The sequence below is a fragment of the Triplophysa dalaica genome, chromosome 15 (genome assembly GCF_015846415.1).
Source record: "Triplophysa dalaica isolate WHDGS20190420 chromosome 15, ASM1584641v1, whole genome shotgun sequence".
NCBI lineage: Eukaryota > Metazoa > Chordata > Actinopteri > Cypriniformes > Nemacheilidae > Triplophysa > Triplophysa dalaica.
In genome coordinates this window covers 2,654,804-2,674,348 of record NC_079556.1, presented here as the reverse complement: position 1 = coordinate 2,674,348, position 19,545 = coordinate 2,654,804, and the positions used below count along the sequence as shown (strand labels likewise).

The window sequence follows — 19,545 nt, the reverse complement described above, 5'->3', positions numbered from 1 at the left end:
AATTAACTTATAGTATCATTTTGTCACTATAGGCTCCTGAAATTACAATTCATGAAAACTGTACGCCTTCATTTTTGACTGCTCGTAAATGAGCAACATTTTAAATCCAAATCACACGATCCAAGATTCTCTGTATCCTTCAACAAGTTTTGGAACGGATCTGTTACTCAGATATGTAAATAACCTTGGCACATTAGACAGGGAGAAGGGGCAGTTTGGTTTGTGCCTCCCTGAAGGTGATTTTATTACAAAAATGTACTTAAAAAAATTGAGCACTATTCATTTTTAACACAAGCCCTACAGTCAGTTTGTAGTACTTGCATAAAATAAGGGACTTGCATTCATGAGGGACTCTTTATTGCTGGATTGGTTTCATACATTTTCATAAATAAAGTTAGCGATGCATTCATGTGCCTATAAGAAATCCTTGCGGACCTTACAAAAACCCAATTACAATATATTAAAGTGCTATGGTGTGAGTCTTTCCAAAACCATCACTTTACCATGCTTACAATATATTTTAGCAGGGGTGGGACTTCCAGCTGGGTAATTTGATTAGAAAGCCCATTCTATATTGTTATATATAGCTTGTTTGTTTTATAGGTTCTGGCATGTTTTATTAGAATGTTGGCATTCATAACGAGATGAAGGTGGACAGATTTATTCATATGTATTATATGTTCAGCGTTCATTCGGTGAATCAATAATTTGAGTGATTTTCTTTCTCTCCAGCAGCCAGAAGAGATTATGGGGTACTGGCGAAGTTGTAATGAAACGAACCGCTAAGAGTCGACACAACAGTCAAGGTTGTCTCATGTCAGAGACCCTGTATAAAATCTTTCTGACACAAACCTTGACAGAATCTCCAAGCTATAGACAGTGACTGAACCAAAATAAAGCTGTTTGTTTCTATGATGCGCTGAGAATATGTTGAGGTGTTTTGTAATGCTATGCTATATTTACTTACCAAAATATATTTTAGTATCAGACCAAAATGCAAAGGGCTCAAGGTATTATCAACATCGATTTCACTTAAAATACAGTAGATACAGATAGATAAATATGTTTAAAGAACATTTTGTTGTGAGGTTGATAGAAGGTTGAGCATCTCTTACTCGTTTTGCACATATAAATAGAAAAGAGTCCAATTTACATCCAACAAATATGTGCAAGATTTTTTCTTTGGTCTTTAACGGTAAAGTGCGTCTCAGAAGAACTGCGAAATAAATAAGATGAATCACAATGAAATGTTTTTTTTCCAGTTACAGCTTTTGAACCTCAGTCTACTGTTGAGACATCTGTTGAGTTTTAATCTCATCAGTAAGGAAAAATCTCTTTAAGCTTTTTTTTGGTGAAATCACATGACATCAAATGAAATCCTTTATTCCCCAGTTTGATCTCCTAGTATAACAGTGCTTACAGTACTAAATATAATATCTGTAATATTCGTATTCGTTTTCATTAAACTGTGACCGCTGCGCCAATGTCCGACAGGCTTTTCCTATGAATAACATTTATAGATTAACTTTCCGCTGAAGACTAGTTGCGAGTCTCTGCATGTTCACTCTTCCTCCACCTAATGAGCTGACACATGCGATTAAAGACTCTGGACTAATTGTGACCGAACAAGTGGAGTGAGGGTTGTTAAAATGCCATTGCCCTCCAGCTAAATCTGGATGGCAGAGACGCATGACTTGTGGGTCTATAAGACAATAAAGCTGACGTGGAACATACTGCTGTTAAAACGGCCAGGTGCTAACCATATGGGCTCATGTGCTTTCTAAAGCTACATAGCATTAGGAGCAGTGTTGGGTGTAACTAGTTACTAAGTAATTAGTAACTGTAATTTAATTACTTTTCCCTTGAAAATGTAAAGTAAGTGATTACTCATATGTTTTCTGTAATTTAAATACAGTTACTTTTGATGTAATTAAACTAAATACTTTGTGAAATATATGCGTGTGCAATAGTGTAATTGACATCAAAATTCAGAGTCTTACTTTAAAATCTGTGCTTTAATTTATAATTCTCACATTTGTAATACTTTGGTCAGTTAATAATATTATTTATTTTAATGAATGAAATAAGCCGTTTCATGTATATTCCTGAAACACTTAACTAATCAAGGTCGATGTAGGATATAGAAAGTAATAAGTAATGAGTAACTAAATACTTTTTGGACACAGTAATTTGGACAGTAATCTAATTACACTATTGAATATGTATTGAGTAACTAGTAATTAATTACTTTTTCAGAGTAACTTACCCAACACTGATTAGGAGTCAGTCCATGGGTCTCATTTATTAAACTTGCGTAAGCACATATTTGATCGTAAAGTGCGAGTATGCCAAAATCTACGGTAACGTTAATATTTATAAAGATGATCTTTGACGTGGGAAAGTGCTTAGCACCACGTCAGGGTCTGAGCAGACGTACGGATGTTAGCTTGTCCAAGTGCTGCAGGTTTTTGAAGTCATTCTTGCCGCTTTTATAGGATTTGGACGTTAACAGGTGCTCTTTCATATATAAATGAAATCATTTAGAAATAATTTAAAGGCGGAAATCTGAAACTGTTAAGTTGCACAGAATTTAGCGATCATTTGCGATTTATAGACTTCACATCTGATAGAGAGGCATACATGTGTATCTGTGCGTACGTTCGTTCTATGAAACACACATATGCAGACGTTTAAATTTAGGACTGTTTCTACGCAACATTAAAAGTGTCTAAAGGGTTTAAGATAGCATCTCCCACTCTCTTGGTCACATGACTTCTTCCTGTAAACATTTACCAGCACCAGTGATGGAAATGGCTGAGATTGACCAGTGGAACCCGAGTTATGGACATTCCGTATTTTAGTTACAGATGCAGAAAATCTCACTATTTTATGTATGAAATTTGTGTTCAGAGGTTATTAGATGGATTAGATGGAAATCCTTTTTGAAATTTTGAAATGGAACAATGTCCCACCTTGAAATTCACTTCCTGGACTCTGAAGATTAACATAAAGAAACTTACCCCACGTGTCAAAACATCTATATTCATCCAACAGATAGTTTACTTTTTACACTTTAAACGAGGGTCTCACTTTAGTTATCAATAACCTTTAATGTCAAATGTGTAGATTTTGTTTGAATGTTGACTTGGATGTTAACGCTTACACATATAATCAGTGTAATTCATGTAATCACATATAATTGTCTCACATAATTGTTCAGGAAGTCGTAAATCCGACATTCAGACTTCTTAAACTAAAACAAATGCTGTGTTGATTCAACCCATGGCTGGTTAATGTATGGACAAAACCTTGGACTAAATTAATATATTACTGCTATCCTTCTGAAACCATATTTTGTGATTTTTAGTCATAAATCATTATTATTAGTCAGCTTTTGTGTTTCTCACTGGGTTTTGCAAATATCTAAGCAATAAATAGTATGTGGAAGTGCTTGTCAACTTTGGACATCCAAGGTTTTGGTCATACAGTATATGGACAATTTTGAGGTTGGTTTTGTCCATATTTTACCAAACCATGTTTTTTAACAGTTTTTTTTGAGTGTAAGGAATAAATTCCCCCCAAAAATTGCCTCAGTGTTAACATGTCCTCAACACTAATGTTATTCATTGTCATATAAATCACCTTATAATGCAGATTCTTTAATAAATGATTCTAGTTCCTGATGCATTGATATTTTTAGTGTAAGGATAACCAGACCAAACATATGTGATTAGATTTACACAGTTCAACAGTCCTTTCAACTGTCATTGGTTATGCGCATTGAGGTAATTCATATTACATGATAATATTTACTGCATTATTTGGCGTGTGTTATGTGTCTGTAGAGGGAGAACACGATGTAAAAATTGGTGTTTAATAGCCCGCGTGATATGGGAATGTCTGGCAACCACAGCTGCCAATTGAAAAGGATTCATGAGTAAGGCTCTCAAATGTTGACCCACAAATCATTTAACACAGACACCTCCATTTGTTCAGCCTTTACAATGAAAAGGGGAAATAGTTAGATTTTTTTATTATTTTACACAACATAAGAACACAGCAGATGTTGTCTTTCTGTACATGGATTTTTTTGTGCCTTAAAACTAAGGCAAAATTAACATCACTGAAAAGAAAAGGTTTGATTTTAAAAAATATCAATTTAATAACAGGTCCCAGTACCGAGTCTTTATATACTTGTTTTAAAGTTTTCTATAATATGCAGGAAGTGTCATTTCCTTGAATAGAAAGGCTTTTTTGTGAAAACTCTCATGTTTATTTCCATCCTTAGACAAAGCTCACATCCAGTAGGAACCCCTGGCAAGAGGACACAGGAAGGCACCAATGTTTTCCTCTTACCATGATGCTCGGAGACTAGTGAAGGTGAGTCTCTTTGATGGTTGCTATGGGGGTGGTGGATCTCGATCCAAGCAGCTACCACCTTCAGAGGAAGGAGACCCTTGGAGAGGACTCCCTCAAGGCAAGCATCCGCATAATTCGTGGGCTTCCAGAAAACAAAAGAAATGTTGGCGAAAAATATGATTTGAAGATGGAAACGAAAAAAACGGTGCAAACCTCTGACTCGCGTACGTTCAGGCACATTCACTCGTGTATATACTTTGAGTGCCTATGCACGCACACACTCACGCGCAAACAACTGCACATACACAACATGAGAAATGTAGGCACATGGCCTTCAGAACAGAGTTGTACATTCACACCGTGCTTTCTAAAATCCACTCTGAACTGGACAATGTGGCTTTCTCACTGTCTACATCCGAGTTTGCCATCTGTGCCAGCATTCCGTTCATGGACATACTCCGCTTGCAAAACACGTCCCCCAGCTTCTGCGGACCGATATAGCAGTGATGTTTTGACAGGTTCTCGTTTAAAGAGTACCTGCGTTTGGCCCGCACTCCTTCCACAGGCAGTGTCATATACTTGGACGAGGGGCGTGCCCTCCGTAAGATCGGGGTGTCTTTGAAGTGAGAAGAGGGCGCGGGGGCAGGTAGGAGAGGCTGCTGCAGGGCGGTGGAGTTGTTGCGGTTGGTGTTTTGCGTCTCCGCATTGGGTAGCGCCTCCAACTTGGGCTCGGCGCTGGCCGTGGGAACGGGCTTTGGCGCCGGTTTGCGCTTTGGCTTGAGTGATCCTGAAGAGCCGGGCGTCGCCCAGCTTTGACTTACGAGGGAAGTGGTAGTGGAACAGTCCAGAACGGAGGTCTCTGAGGTGTGGGTTTGGGAATCCGGAGGCTGGCCAGAACTCTTTTGGTAACCTTCGCCTCCTTCCAAGCTCAAAGCACCTTGTTTGGACACGGAGGGGGTGACTGAACACCCCTGGGACTGCGACCCGTTGGTTTGGGAGTGGACGTCGATGACCGAGGTCCCCTTGCTAGCATCGCCGCTGTTGCACACCTTATAGCGGATCATGAGGATGATGATAAAAATCAGGACGGAGGCGACGATTATGCCCCCAATGATAATGATCATGGTGCCGCCCAGGAACTGGGACTGCATGAAGTGGCAGCGCAAATATTCAGACTCCGTAGTGAACTGCACGCAGCCCACAACCCGCGTGGCCGTCAGCGAGGTGATGCCGTCGTCGTAGATGGCCAGCACGCAGAGGTCGTACTGCGTCCCTGCAGCCAGGTTATTAACCAGGAAGTTTTTACTCGTTGGGGGAATCATTCTGTTGGGCAAAGGAAAGAAGGGTGTTAGAATAAAACATGACACGTTTCATTCATCCATCTTAGCAAACTCAAGAGTGAATCCAGTTCCTGCTAAATGTTAATTTACACCTTTGTCCTCACAGTGAATGTTATTTATCGCTTGGTGCTCTAGCCAAGAAAAGACATGACACCAGTTTCATTTCACTAAATTCACAAATATTAAATATTTTTAATTAATAATAATAAAAATAATATTCTGAACAAAAAATACATATTAATTATTTTTACAATTATACAATTATTTTTGTGAATACAATTTCTAATATTTATTTTTTATGAATAAATATTAAAAGTAACTTATAATAAAAAGCACACAATTGTGAAATTTGCAACCAGAAACATTGCAATCACATGTTCAAAATATTCAAACTCAAAATATTTTCAGATTTCATTGAAACGTGACATTTAAGACCTTTACACAGGTGAAAATGTAAATATTTTTGCTGCATTTTCTTTTATATGGCAAACTCAGACCTAAGGGAGAATGTATTATGCTATTCTGGGCAAACTGTGATATCAGCGCGATCTCTTATCGGTTTTATGTTTACCCTGCTGAAGGCATGTTTAATCACGTCATCTAAAGAGCGCGAGACCGAAGCGGCATTAAATCTGTATCTACAGGAAGTACCGCTGTACCTGCGGGTACCAAGGGTCCGCTATCGCTCTCCGAGTAGTTCATCGCAGACGTGAACAATAGCATCTCTTATCATTCTTCCTCATGTGCCCCACCTGCCTCTTTCACAGGCTGGCAAACATTCAGTGCATTCAGGCTTCTGAAAGAACTGCTCTGTGATTTCCTGTGCAAACCGACTGGATTTCGAGCACAAAGGCTCTCAGTAGAAATGGGCTCATGCTCTTCTGCCCCGGTTGGTCAGAGCGTTTCAGCGAAGTGGGTGATAGTGTGCGCCACCGTCCATACAAATGAATCAAGGGAGGTTTTTAATTGCGGGGTTGTATCACAAAGTGTGTTTAATGCTGTTAAGAGGTTAGTTGATTAGCTCGAGTTTCGCAAAACGGTTGAAAACATTAGAATTTTTTTTAAGTTATTCTGATCCTGTGTGCCGGAACATTAACAGGTGCGAGTGCTGAATTTAATGTTTTTACAAATGATGAACTGTACTGTTCTCGGTGGACTGAGTCTGAGAATTGTCTCTCATTTATAGAAGCTTTATAGTTAAATACAACATTTAATTAGCACCGGCTGCGATTCATTAACATCATGAATTGGTGTTAAGAGAAGAAAAGCTGTAGGGTTGGCGATGACAGACAGTCAGATAGATGAACGGTGGGACATTACCATTGTGACCTTAAAAAGGAATTTAAAGGGCTAGTTCATTTTTTAACATGAATATGACTGTGGAACACAAAAGAGATATTCTGAAAAATGTGTCTGTACAATGGTAGTCAATGGGGTCCAATGTTGTCTGTTTACCAACATTCTTCAAAATATCTTCTTTTGTGTTCTGCAGAAGATAGAAAGTCATACAGGAATGACATGAGGGTGAATAAATCATGACAGTATTTTCCTTAACATTCAAGTTATCTGTGGATACTGATAAACATAGCAAATTCTTCTCCGTTTGTGATGTCTATTAAATTCCGTTGTTGTAAATTTCACTAAAACTAGCCAGTTACCAAAAGTGTCGCCGAAACTGCCGGTGTAGTATATCAATTTGATAACAACATGGGGTATAAGACTCACTGGGCTCTTCTCTAGTAAAATAGGTCAATATCTATCTGTAGTCGTTCCGTGGGCTTCATTCTCATCATTTAAAAAAGGACTTCCCACACGATTTTCTCAGTACACAAATTACAAGGTAATGGCTTCACTGCACTACTGTGGGTTTGACTGAACTGAACACTCATGGGCAGTGTGTGCGTTATTGTGATTAGCGGCTCATTTACAGCGGCCCATTGAGATAAAGTAACCCAAAAAAACGACTCTCTCTTTGATTCCCTCAAGCGTGTCTGAATAGAACATAATTATGAGAATATATTAGGGCCAACAGAGAATATGAAAGGGAATAATGTTCGAGATAGCACTAAAACAGAGATCGGCTGACACGTGAAATGGTTCGGAATATTATCGCTGCTGTAAACTTAAGTAATTAGTTTATTGTACAGTTTTATGTGCTCCAACGAGACACTTTAGCTAATGCTAATCAGAGGTCTATAGATTTTATTCAGTCCTCAGGAAATGATATGATAGTAAATACCAAATGCTTAAAGCTTCAATAGAGCAAATGAACAAATAGACCAATGTTTTAAAAATTACTTTTAAAACCGAGGTGCGTAATTTCCAACACAATTTCATGGCAATTCAAATCTATTTCGCTTGGTGGATAATTCATAAAAGATTGCACAATATCCATTGTACATTTTAGTGCGATCTGCTTTGGCACCAGTGATGTTAGGTTTAGGCGTGAAGTGTCGTTAATACTTTTTTGTAAAACTCATTTTTGTTCAATTCATGTTTTATCAATTAATATGAAATCTCTAACTCAATCGATTACATTTTCCTGTGAGATCAGGTTGATTATTTTGGCACTTTCACACAAAATGAAATAAAGGATGATTTCAAAGTTGCTTTCTAAAGACACACCCCTCTTTAAATTGGTTGGAAAAACAGATAGCATCGCCCCAGACTTACATTTAAACCTATTGGATGTTGGTGTTTCAGGCTAGTCAGGATGCTCAAACAAATGTTTTGTAACACTAATTATACTAATTGTTAGCGTGCTGTTTACACTAATCGGATAGCAAACAACAGGTCAATTACATAACTGGCGCTGCATTTCAACCCGGGATGGGTTTCGTACCATAAAAAAAACTACATACTAGCTTCAACAAGACAATTTGAAGTCAGTGTACATGAACATTTTTAGTAAAAACCAAAAATAAATTGTATGGGTAAAAATTGTCGATTTTTAATTTATGCCCAAAAACATTAGGATATTAAATTAAGATCATGTTCCATGAATATATTTTGTAAATATCCTACCATAAATTAAATATATAATAACTTTAATTGAGTGAGTGGATGGCCTGCTACAGTGCCACTGAGTAACAACTTCAAAGGCCATTTTCTCAAAATTTCATTTTTTTGCACTTTTAAACGGTTGTATCTCTAGCAAATCATACATCAATTGAAATTGTATTTATTCAGTTTATGTAAAATCTCAATTTCTAAAGATTTACCCATAAGACTGGTTTTGTTGTCAAGAGTCAAAATTTGTAGAATACAGTAGTTTTTGTATACAAAAAGCACAGAAAAAATATTATATAAACGCAGCAACTTTTGGTATATTTCACACACAACAGTTTTTTTAAGTACCGCAGCATTACTTGCTTAAAAGAAAATTAGAAATGGATTTCTGTTCTCTGGTTTCACTTGAACTAAGAGCACGCAACTGATCCATCCCTACATTAAAACAACACACACACTGGTGATGGATGTGTGTGCTAATGGACTGTGCATAAGCTGTTTTTCAGGTTTGGCTTCTTTGTCACCTGTTTTTTGTAAATTCCATTTCACAAAGGGTTATGCATATCATCCAGGGATCCATTCAGTTAACAATTACAGAGAATTAGAAGATCACACACTATTTAATAACTGAAAATGTGCAACATAACTGTAATATCAGATGTGTCGGTTAAATTAAAAACAAGGAAGTTTACCTTAAACAATTCCTGAAGTTGTCACTGGGGCTGTACCCTTACAAAAGCTTCACTTTTGCACCCAACTATTGCATAGTGGTACCTTAAAATACATGTTCTACCAAATATATACATATGTATCTGTACTCAATGGTACAGGACCTTTTTAAAGAGTACCGTCCTTGTACTTTTTCTCTGAGAGTGTAGTTTTTGTGCACTTCTCAGAAAAACGTAGTTTAAACTAGTTGAGAACTAAACCTTGATTTCACTTAAAAGCATTTAGTCCCAAGTAGTATACTACATACTTAAGAAAATACATATGAACTATACTTATATACACTTCGCATATTCTAATTGACTTTATTTCAACAAAACACAAAAGATATTTTGAAGAATGTTAGTATCCCAAACAACGCCAAAACCTGTTGTCTTCCATTGTATAGACACAAAGCCAATGCAATGGGTACCGCCGTTGTTCAGTTACCAACATTCTTCAAAATATCTACTTTTGTGTTCTCCAGATAAAAGAAAGTCAAATAGGTTTGAGATGATGAGAGGGCGAGTAAATGGCGACAGAATTGTCATTTTTTGGGTGAACTAAATTCTATGTTCACGTAAAGTAAGAATTATTTTTCTCTAGCCTTCAACTTCCCAAAAAAGTGTGTTATTCTCACCTGTAAACAAGAGAATCATCATAAGTTCCGTTATACTGAATCTGAAACATGCGTATTCCAGGTATATTTCTCTGGAAGTTAAATTTGATGAGAGCGGTGGATGAAGTGGCTTCGGCGATAACCACCCTCTTATCCGGACTGGTCTTGGCATCGCCGGTGTGGTTACTGCCATTTGCTCCAGCCCTTGTAGAAGTTGAGATGTCCGAAGAGCCGGGGTCAGGCTCTTGGATGTTGTTGGTGCTGTTGCTAATGTGTGGAAGCTTGATAATGACCAGCTCCACTGTCTGATGGGCCTCCCCGGCGGGATTCGAAGAGATGCAAGTGAAAGAGCCAGTATCCTTTACCGTGCTTATCAGAATGTCCAGCGTGCCATTGTTGTAAACCAATGTACGTGACGAGTTCGAAATTAACTTCCCGTCAGGAGATATCCAGTGAATGACAGGTTCTGGGTCTCCCCTGGCTTTGCACTTCAACACCACTCTCTGGCCCTCCAGAACCCTCATCTCGTGGGAGCGGCGGGTGATGAGGGGCGGCTCACAAAGAAACTCCTCCTCCGGGATGGACCAGAAGTACCGCCCGGAGAGGTGCGAGGGCGTGGCACACGTCTCCAAGTCGTCCTCACGGTTAAGTCGCCTGAGCCATAGAAGCTCGCAGTTGCAGTGTAGAGGATTTCCTCCGAAGCTCAGGGCAAACATGGCAGAGCTCAGAAAACCTGACGTGGCAAGAATCTGCGCCCGCTGGAATAGAGGGTCTGGTGGGAGTTTCTGGAGCTTGTTGGAGGTCACGTCCAAGCGATTGAGCTTCTGCAAGAGGGAGAAGGTTCCCTCTGGAATGTAGTCGATCATGTTGTGGTCCAGGCTGAGAGTGTGCAGGCTGGTCATCCTCTGAATGGCCTCCCAGGGAATGGATTCCAGGTTGTTGTAGGATAAGTCCAGTTCTTCCAGGGCTAAAAGATCATTGAAGGCTCCCAAGTGAATGAGGGTCAGTTGGTTGTTGTTCAGAATCAGGTGATGTAGCTTGGACATGCCACTGAAGGTCTCGTTGGTTATTCGGGTCAACCGATTGTGATCGAGATGCAAGGCTCGTAGGTTTTCCAGGTCCGTGAACGCGTATGGGGTGATGAAGCTTATCGTATTCCTCGACAGAGTGAGATCTACCAGCTTGGTCATGTTGGCCAAGTCTTTTCGTTTTACACTGGTGACAAAGTTATCAGCTAGCCGTAGCTCCACGGTGTGCCTGTCAATGTTGGGTGGGACAAAGAGCAGCCCTTTTTTGGCACAGAGAGTTGCGAGGTTGGGGGACAGAACTTGACACACGCAGCGCTTCGGACAGATCTGGGCCTTCACTGCCATTCCAATAACCAACAGGCAGACAAGCAGCTTTTCCATTGTAAATCAGGTTCTTACACCTGGAAAAGAGAAAGGAAAATGGTGTGATTATAATACGATTGTGACTTTAAACAACAATTTTGATACAAACAGACTTCAGAAAGACAGCATTGATTTTATCATGAATTATCGAGGATAGTGCAGGATTATACAAACACATGTTGCACAGAATGCTAAAGCTATTCTGCCGTTATTTCAGGTGTTTTAAGGTGTTTATCCCGTATAGTACAAACAAACAAACAAAACCCCACAAAAGATGAAAAAATCTGCACTTTTGAAACACATCAGCAGCAGCATTCTAAGCATAAAACCAGTGTTGCCAGATCTCAAGAAAAACAACCAACCTGGTGAGATAAAAAACATCTCTACACGGGATTCGTCTCAACAAATATGAGTAGAGTAAATAAGTTGACACAATTTTCCTATTCTATTTGTCAGGGTATTAAAAAAATGGAAAATTATTTGAAGAAATGTTTTTATTCTAGCCCAATTTCAGCATAAAAAACTATATTAAACAAGAATAAAAAAATAATTTTAAACACACACATACCAATGAGAGAAAAGAAAAGTTAACTTACATATTTTTAAAAAGGCAAAAAAGTAATAATGATTTACATAATAATATAAAAAATATATAATACAAGTGATAGGGGGAAAAGGTTATTTGTTGGTCAAATTTCATGGCACCAATATGGACCAATCGTGTCAAGAAAAAACAAGCAAATTTTTAAAGTTGTTTATAAATATGGCCTAAGTTAGGCGCACACGGCAATACTGTTCAAAATAGAGCAAGTCTCCAAGGAGCATGCATTTATTTCAGGCGCAGCATAACACAAGACTAACAATCCTCATACCACACAGGAATCATTTCAACACCTCGGTTTATTAAAGCTCTACCAATTAAGCACAACACTAATGCATTCTACACTCAATGTGCTCATTTGGTTGGAGATTTCAAGGGTTTTAACATCTTCCTCTCGTCTCCTAGGGCTTCAACACATCTCTTAAAGGTGTGACTCATTTCTCCCACTGTAGAGTCCTTCACTTTGCATTAGAACTGTGTGGGTGTGCAGATGAGCTATTTCATAATGACTGTGTGTGTGAACGGGGAAGACTTTTGTGAGACCCTGACCGAGTGGGGGCGCTGGTAATATATTTAATTATATAATTGCACCGAGCTGAGTGTGTAATGACACAATACAGGGTCTAACAATCATAGCTCTCGTAGAGGCTACTGCATTAAAACTCTGCCATCATTAAATGCTAAAAGAATCTGACATCAGACTATAAAATCGTAAGAGGCAGTCTGAGTATCAAACGTGAAATTACAAGAGCATGAGACAGAACCTTCTGACTGACTATATCATCTTGTTGTTAAAGTCTTAAAGGGATAGTTCAACGTCAAAGGGATTGTCATCACTTGTCGTTTGAAACCTGTATGATTTTCTTTCTTCTGCGGAACACAAAAGAAGATACTTTGATAAAATGTTGGTAACCTAACAACTGCGGTACCCATTCACTTCTATTGTACAGACACAAAACCAATGCAATCAATGTTGTCGGTTATCGACATTCTTCCAAATATCTTCTTTCGTGTTCCGCAGAACTAGGTCAGTCATACAGGTTCGAAATTACAAGAGAATGAGTAAATGATGACAGAATTTTTTATTTTTGGGTGAACTATCTAACCTGTATGCTTCTCTTTCTTCAGTGAAACGCAAGAGGTTCAATTGTAACTACGAAAGAATGACCCAAAGGGGCTCTAAAACTCCAAAAAATTACACAGAGCAACAGCAAAATACCTGTAACAAATGCAAAACATTGAAAATGATCACAGCTTTAAGTGAAAAACAAATTTAAAAAGTCACTAACATTATCTCATCCAAGACGTTACAATACCTGCGTCTCATGAAATGATTGCATACAGTCACATCACATTAAATCACATAAACAAGATTTAATGGCTGTTTCAACTTATACATACTGCCAACTTTATGATACTTTTACGGTGCTTTTATGCGGTCACTTTTATACTCGCACATTTTTAGCCTCTGGTGAGCAATCAGTGACTGCCTATTTTTAGGTGAGCTACGCCTTTAAATAAGAAGGATGACTCTAAGGCTTTCCTGTAGCTCAGTGGTAAGAGCATTGTGTTAATAACGCAAGGTTGTGGTTTCGATCCCCGGGGATTGCACATACCTACGTATTAATGTATAGGATAATGCAATGTAAGTCAATAGCGTCTGCCAAATACATAAATGTGAATGTAAATGACACATTCTGTGATATTAACCTTAGCACATGTGCGATAAAAATAACACAAGTAAAACAAGTGTAATTCTGCCACCCAATGCAGAGCACATGCAAAGATCATGTTCTTTCCCACACTGTAAGTCTTTACTATTGATTTTCATTCCACCCTGTGGATAGAATTAAGCACCAGGATTTGAGTGAGATGGGCGAGAGAGGAAAGGCAAAGTGAGTAATAAGATACTGTGCATATGAACAGTATGTTGAGTGTGTGATTCATGGCAGTGGATCTGATTCATAAGCACTGAATCCATGGAAGAACAAGTCATACTTTTTCATTATTTATCATAGGACAAATTGAGGTCATGTGGATGACAAAATAGAGTCAAACCATTTAAAACAGGTTTTCAATTTTCAAAGCAGCTGTTCACTTGAGGTGACAATTTTACCAGTATTAACTGTAACAGTGTCAATCTCACCACGTATTTCACTTGTAATGTGACTAGAAGCTGTATTTTATTTCACTTCTCATCCCTACCGAACCGCTTACAACGTTTTTCTAATTTGTTTTTGTCTACCGTTCCAAGCTCCAAATGTACTAAAAACTACGGATTCGTCAACCTCTTTGTCCTTTACGCATTCAGTTGCAATAATTAACACATTAGCACTTTCCAATTATTTTACAGACTTACATCTGCATATTTCTTACTTCATTAAAGGGATCCTCCACCCAAAAATGAAAATTCTGTCATCATTTATTCACCCTCAAATTTTCCAAACCTGTATAAATTTCTTTGTCCGGTTGAACAAAAAGAAAGAGATATTTGGAAGAATGTTAGCAACTGATATTTTTGGGACATCATACCATAGTAGGACAATTAAGAAGAATTTAGGAAAGCAAACAGTTCCAGGGCACCATTGACTACCATTTTAATGTTTCCTACTATTGTAGTCATTGATGTACCAGAAATGTAAGTAGCTGCATTTTTTCCAAATATCTTTCAATATGTTCAACAAAACAAAACAAATGTATACAAGTTTGCAACAACTTGGGGACAGAATCATGAATCATGACAGAATTTTCAATTTTGAGTGGAGTTTCCCTTTAAGAGTATTCAATTTGCATGTTTTTTAGGCCTCTTGAACAAGTCACAAAACTGATTCTTTCTTAATTGTTACTCCTGTTCTGAATAACACAAATCTCTAAATGAAAGATGTGATCTCAATAAAAGCTGATCACCAGTCACTAGTTTGCAATTAGCAGGAATCACACACCTCCTAACCTTCAACTGTTTAACTTCTCTACCTTTTATACAACGATGTTACTACGTGCCCCAAACAAGGAAAATATTCTAACTAAAGTAAATGACGTGTCAGTTATTAGCTGCTCGTGTTGCAATGCATTACGGCTATTTGTTTTTTCTCTCATCCAGGAATGTAACACCATTAGCTAGATGCTTTTATGAGCTGTGCAGAATAAATGTTACACGTGCACAATCCTCACTCGAATCAGAAGACCACAGCAAACCACTCCCGTCCGGTTAGATAAAACAATAATGCATTTACATACACCCGAAGGGCCCTATCATGCACCCGGAGCAAGTGTTTTTGCTAGTTTCAGCTCGACGCAGTTCTCATTTTCCTGTCCTGCACTGCGTTGTTTAAATAGAAAATGCATTTGCGCTCATTTGTGCGCCCATGGGCGCGTGTTGGTCTAAAAAAGAGGTGTTTTCAGTAGGATTGTTGGCACGTTGCTATTTTGAGGAACTAAAATTATACTGCCAATAGACCAACTCAAACCTGGTCTAAAGTCAATGGCGCAATATTTTGGGTTATTTAAAGAATGCGCCTCTGGGCGGGTCCACAACTCGCATTCACTTTATTTGTCACACAGAGGGAAGCGCAGCAGCACACAAACATGGCAAATATAGAAATAATTGGAGTCCAATGTAAAAGATGATTATTGTGGACATAAAGATGAAAATCCGGCTTGTCTTGTAGACGCCTTTCCTCTCTGGAGAAGCGTCCGCTCTTTGCAAAGTCCGCCGTGTAAATAGCGAATCCTCCATGGTGCGAGCGCAACTGGCTCTTTAAGGGAATAAGAGATGAGACTCTGATTGGTTTACTGCACGTTACGGCCCAAAAACACTCATTAAAAGTAACCGTTTCCCCGTCGTTTAACTAGCAAAAGTGGATTCGGACACATCCTGAGTGCACTTGGGCCTGCGTTTTAGACCATGCGCTTAGATTTTGAAAATAGGGCCCGAAGTGTCCTTGCACATTTCACATTACATGCATAAATATTCCGTCTTCACCACCTCGTGGGATTTTCAGAGTTGCACATTTTAGAGGGTTGTGCTTTCAAAGCAACTTTGAATAAATGCACAATTTAGTTAAAGACAATTGACTATAGTAAATATCAAAGAGATGATGCATGCACAATAAACACTCATGAGATGCATGAGGAGGACTGTCATTTATTTTGACAGCTAGAAATGCCCTTGCACATATGAAACATGGAACAACAGGACGTCGTTCAAGTTTGTGTTCACATCCACACTTACACAATCAACTAAAAAAAAAACATATACCCACTACAGTTGCATTGCTATAGAAATTCACAAGTTGAAATGCGGCATGATGTAAAATCCCATATCTGCTCCATTAAGAATAAGAAAAGGGATACACTGCAGACGTCAGTGTAAATATGTTCAGCCGTAAAAGTCTTAAGAGGGAGGCTGACTTTCCCAGAGGACGTGGATTCAAACTTCAACAAGAGAAAAATGAAGCTGTATGTTTTCCTGGCGCTGAGGGATGGCAGCAGCATTTTTCAGACTGCTTATTCAAGATTAATCATTGCCTAATGGCAAAATAGAGTACTAAAATCTCCATAAAAGAGAGAAAGGTACAGACTGAGAGAGATGGATTGAGATACACAGAGGAAAAAATCATCAAAACATCCGCTGTGGTTGCCTAGAGCAATGACCACCCACAGCATTACTGCCAGTGAAACACACAATACAGCATCCATACTAAACATCTCTCTCCTCATTTTCACATCCCTTCCTTCACTCTGGCCAGCTGGCTTTGCTGCCTGCCCTACATGATTTGCTTTCCCCTCATACAGGGAAGAGAAATCACACATTAGATCTCTTTATTACGTCGATTCTATCTCCTTGACAGCAATGAGAGCAAATGAAGAATGAAGATTGCAGTCATCTCACATTACAGCTTTCTAGTTTCAGAAAATATCTCAACAATGTCACAAACTGTGTCCTGCTCCTCCAGCCCACGAGGGGGTCTTTAATATTCTGTTGTTTTCTCTAATGTCTCATTTAGAGTTTCAGATCAGAACTCAACAAAGCAAGATTCATTTGCTGAGTCTGGATATGCACAATTTCTTAACAAATTAAGTAGATGCATGCTATCCACTTGTATATACTCTTACTGTGCGTATTTGAGGAAAAACGTCCTTAAATATTTCATTTGAAACATAAGTTAGAATCTCCAGAGCCACGATCTGTGTTGCAGTGCGTCCCTCGTTTTTGCTTTGTCTCTCTTGTGATCCCTGCAGTTGTATGAAAAGATGTCAAAATAAAGCAATATTGTACACCTCGACCTGCTCCGCCAACTTTTCCCAATTTTCTAGAGTTACGCTTTAGGGGAGCAGAGTGCAGCAATCATGGTAAATCTGCGCTCCGGTGAGATAACCTATTGTTCACCTCTGATCAAACAGGAAGAAACCGCGTGAGCGTGTCACACGCAGACGCAACTGCTAGAGACAGAGAGAGAGCGGGTCACTTAATTGGATGGGAAAATGAATTCCGCCCAGCATGCGATGGGATGAATTTTAATAAAGCGTGTGAAGCTTGTGACACAGGACAGATCCTATCGGGGAATCTCATTTCTCCGTTGGTTTGTGTGTAATCCCTGAGTAATTAGGGAATTAGACACAAAGAAGACGCGTCTCTGCCCACTGACCCTTGAAATGCCGCTCTGCCTGTTTATAAATAGGAGACGATACCATCAGACAATATGCTCAAGCATTTTTTGGTATGTGGTCTCATAGAGGAACTAGATTTTTGAAGTTTCTGGAGGAAAGGCGATGCTTGCGGATGTTCTACTCACCGATACATAGATATGAAGCTGTGGGTCATTGCCAGGTCATTACTAGAGGGTTGCCCACTGGTCCAAATCAAAAAAGGCCAACCTTCAGTCTCTATGATATTCTGGTCTTTTGATCTTTCAGTGTTTTTTAAATAAACATTTAAATTTTTCTTCCACTAATTAATTAATAAGACAATAAACAGTGGACGTGCATGAAAACCTGAACAACTTTACCGTGGAAGAAGATGCACTGTAAAAATGGTACAATTCTGGCAGGCGAGACACTTTTTTTTAAAGAATACTTACTTACATCAATTTTACACCTGACTTGGAAATTTGCAGTGTTTTTTTTATTTGACTTTTTTTGTAATGTGAAAATTCTGTAAAATCAGGGCTGATTAATGATTAATCCCGATTAATCGCATCCAGAATAAAAGTAAAAAATTTGTGTTGACATAATATGTCTGTGCCCTCTGCATATTAATTTGTATAATAAAAACATACAGTAGATGTACAGTATAGGAAACATCTGCATGTATTAATATTAACAGTATATATATATTGAATTATGTATACATATTTATTAAATTTAATATTTTTCTAGTGTTACCAAATGTTTTTATAAATACATAATTAACATTCACAGTGCACAGACATATATTGTGTGAACTCAAATTTTTATTCTGGAAATTAATATTTTACATTGAATATTTATTACAAGTATAAAATACTTTTTGATAAATTATCAAATATATTAATACTACTATTAATAACATCCATAATAAATTGTCTGTCCTGTATAAACAGTATAACCTATTTAATGTCTTTATATCTTCAAATTTGGATTATCCATTCACATTTGCTGAAAAGTATACTTTACCCAAAACATTTATTCACCCACAAGTTGTTACAAACCTGTGTTAATTACTTCGTTCTGCTGAACACAAAAGAAAGATATTTGGAAGAATGTTACCAATTTTCAATTCCTGAATAGAATTTTCATCTTTGGGTGAACTATGCTTTTAATAATAGAAGTTTTCTAATAAAAGAGCATACAAATACACTTGTTGTGTTATAAATAAATTATTGAGAAATCTTTGATTATGTGTCTAGTTTTAAACGAAACCCCACATCTTAACGTTTACAGAACATGCAGCCATTTATTTTGTACTTCATTCATATGATTCACAGTTTGAAGATTCCACACGAATGTGACTTAACGTGTCACTCTGGTATATGTTAATAAGGTCTCTGTCAGGTTTCCCGTGTCTGATAACTGAAGCTCGGTGGGAGTTGTAATGTTCAAGCTGTCTGCTGGAGGTCCGACCCAGAGCATCCTTATACACACAAACACACCCACAGCTCGAGCCCAATTGCGGTGCCTCTCTAGCCTCTCGCTGCCCCCCATGGCCTGTCTCTCACAGCTTGTTAGAAGATCCTTCACCCCCCCTTGAGTTTCCGCCCACCTTGGCCACTGATCACATCCAGCAGCATCAACTGAAGCCAGGCGAGGAAAGAGCGCCCTGCGGGTGAGGATGGTCACAGAGGCCTCCAGATATTTCCGCTGGACCGCCCTCATGACCCTGCTGATCTGAAACAGAGCAGCAGAACTCCTTTAATATCCAACAGAGCATCTGTAGCACTGTGGCTGGGAAGTGAGCGTTTATTTATAGCACCTTTTCACAATAAGGAACGTTCCAAAGATGCTAACAAATCTCCTAGTATTCACATCACAGGTGACAGAAGA

General features: G+C 38.5%; 1 protein-coding gene across 1 annotated transcript in view; it reads right to left on the bottom strand.

Annotated features, from left to right (window-relative positions):
- Positions 1-4,143: 4,143 nt before the first annotated feature.
- lrfn5a (leucine rich repeat and fibronectin type III domain containing 5a) overlaps positions 4,144-19,545 on the bottom strand; it is a 37,842-nt gene continuing 22,440 nt past the window's right edge. The window contains exons 2-3 of the mRNA XM_056767857.1: positions 10,054-11,461; positions 4,144-5,682 (exon numbers count right to left, since the gene is read on the bottom strand). Of these exons, the coding sequence (XP_056623835.1) occupies positions 4,713-5,682; positions 10,054-11,441 (2,358 nt within the window). The 5' untranslated portion in view covers positions 11,442-11,461 and the 3' untranslated portion in view covers positions 4,144-4,712. The remainder of the gene's footprint in view (positions 5,683-10,053; positions 11,462-19,545) is intronic.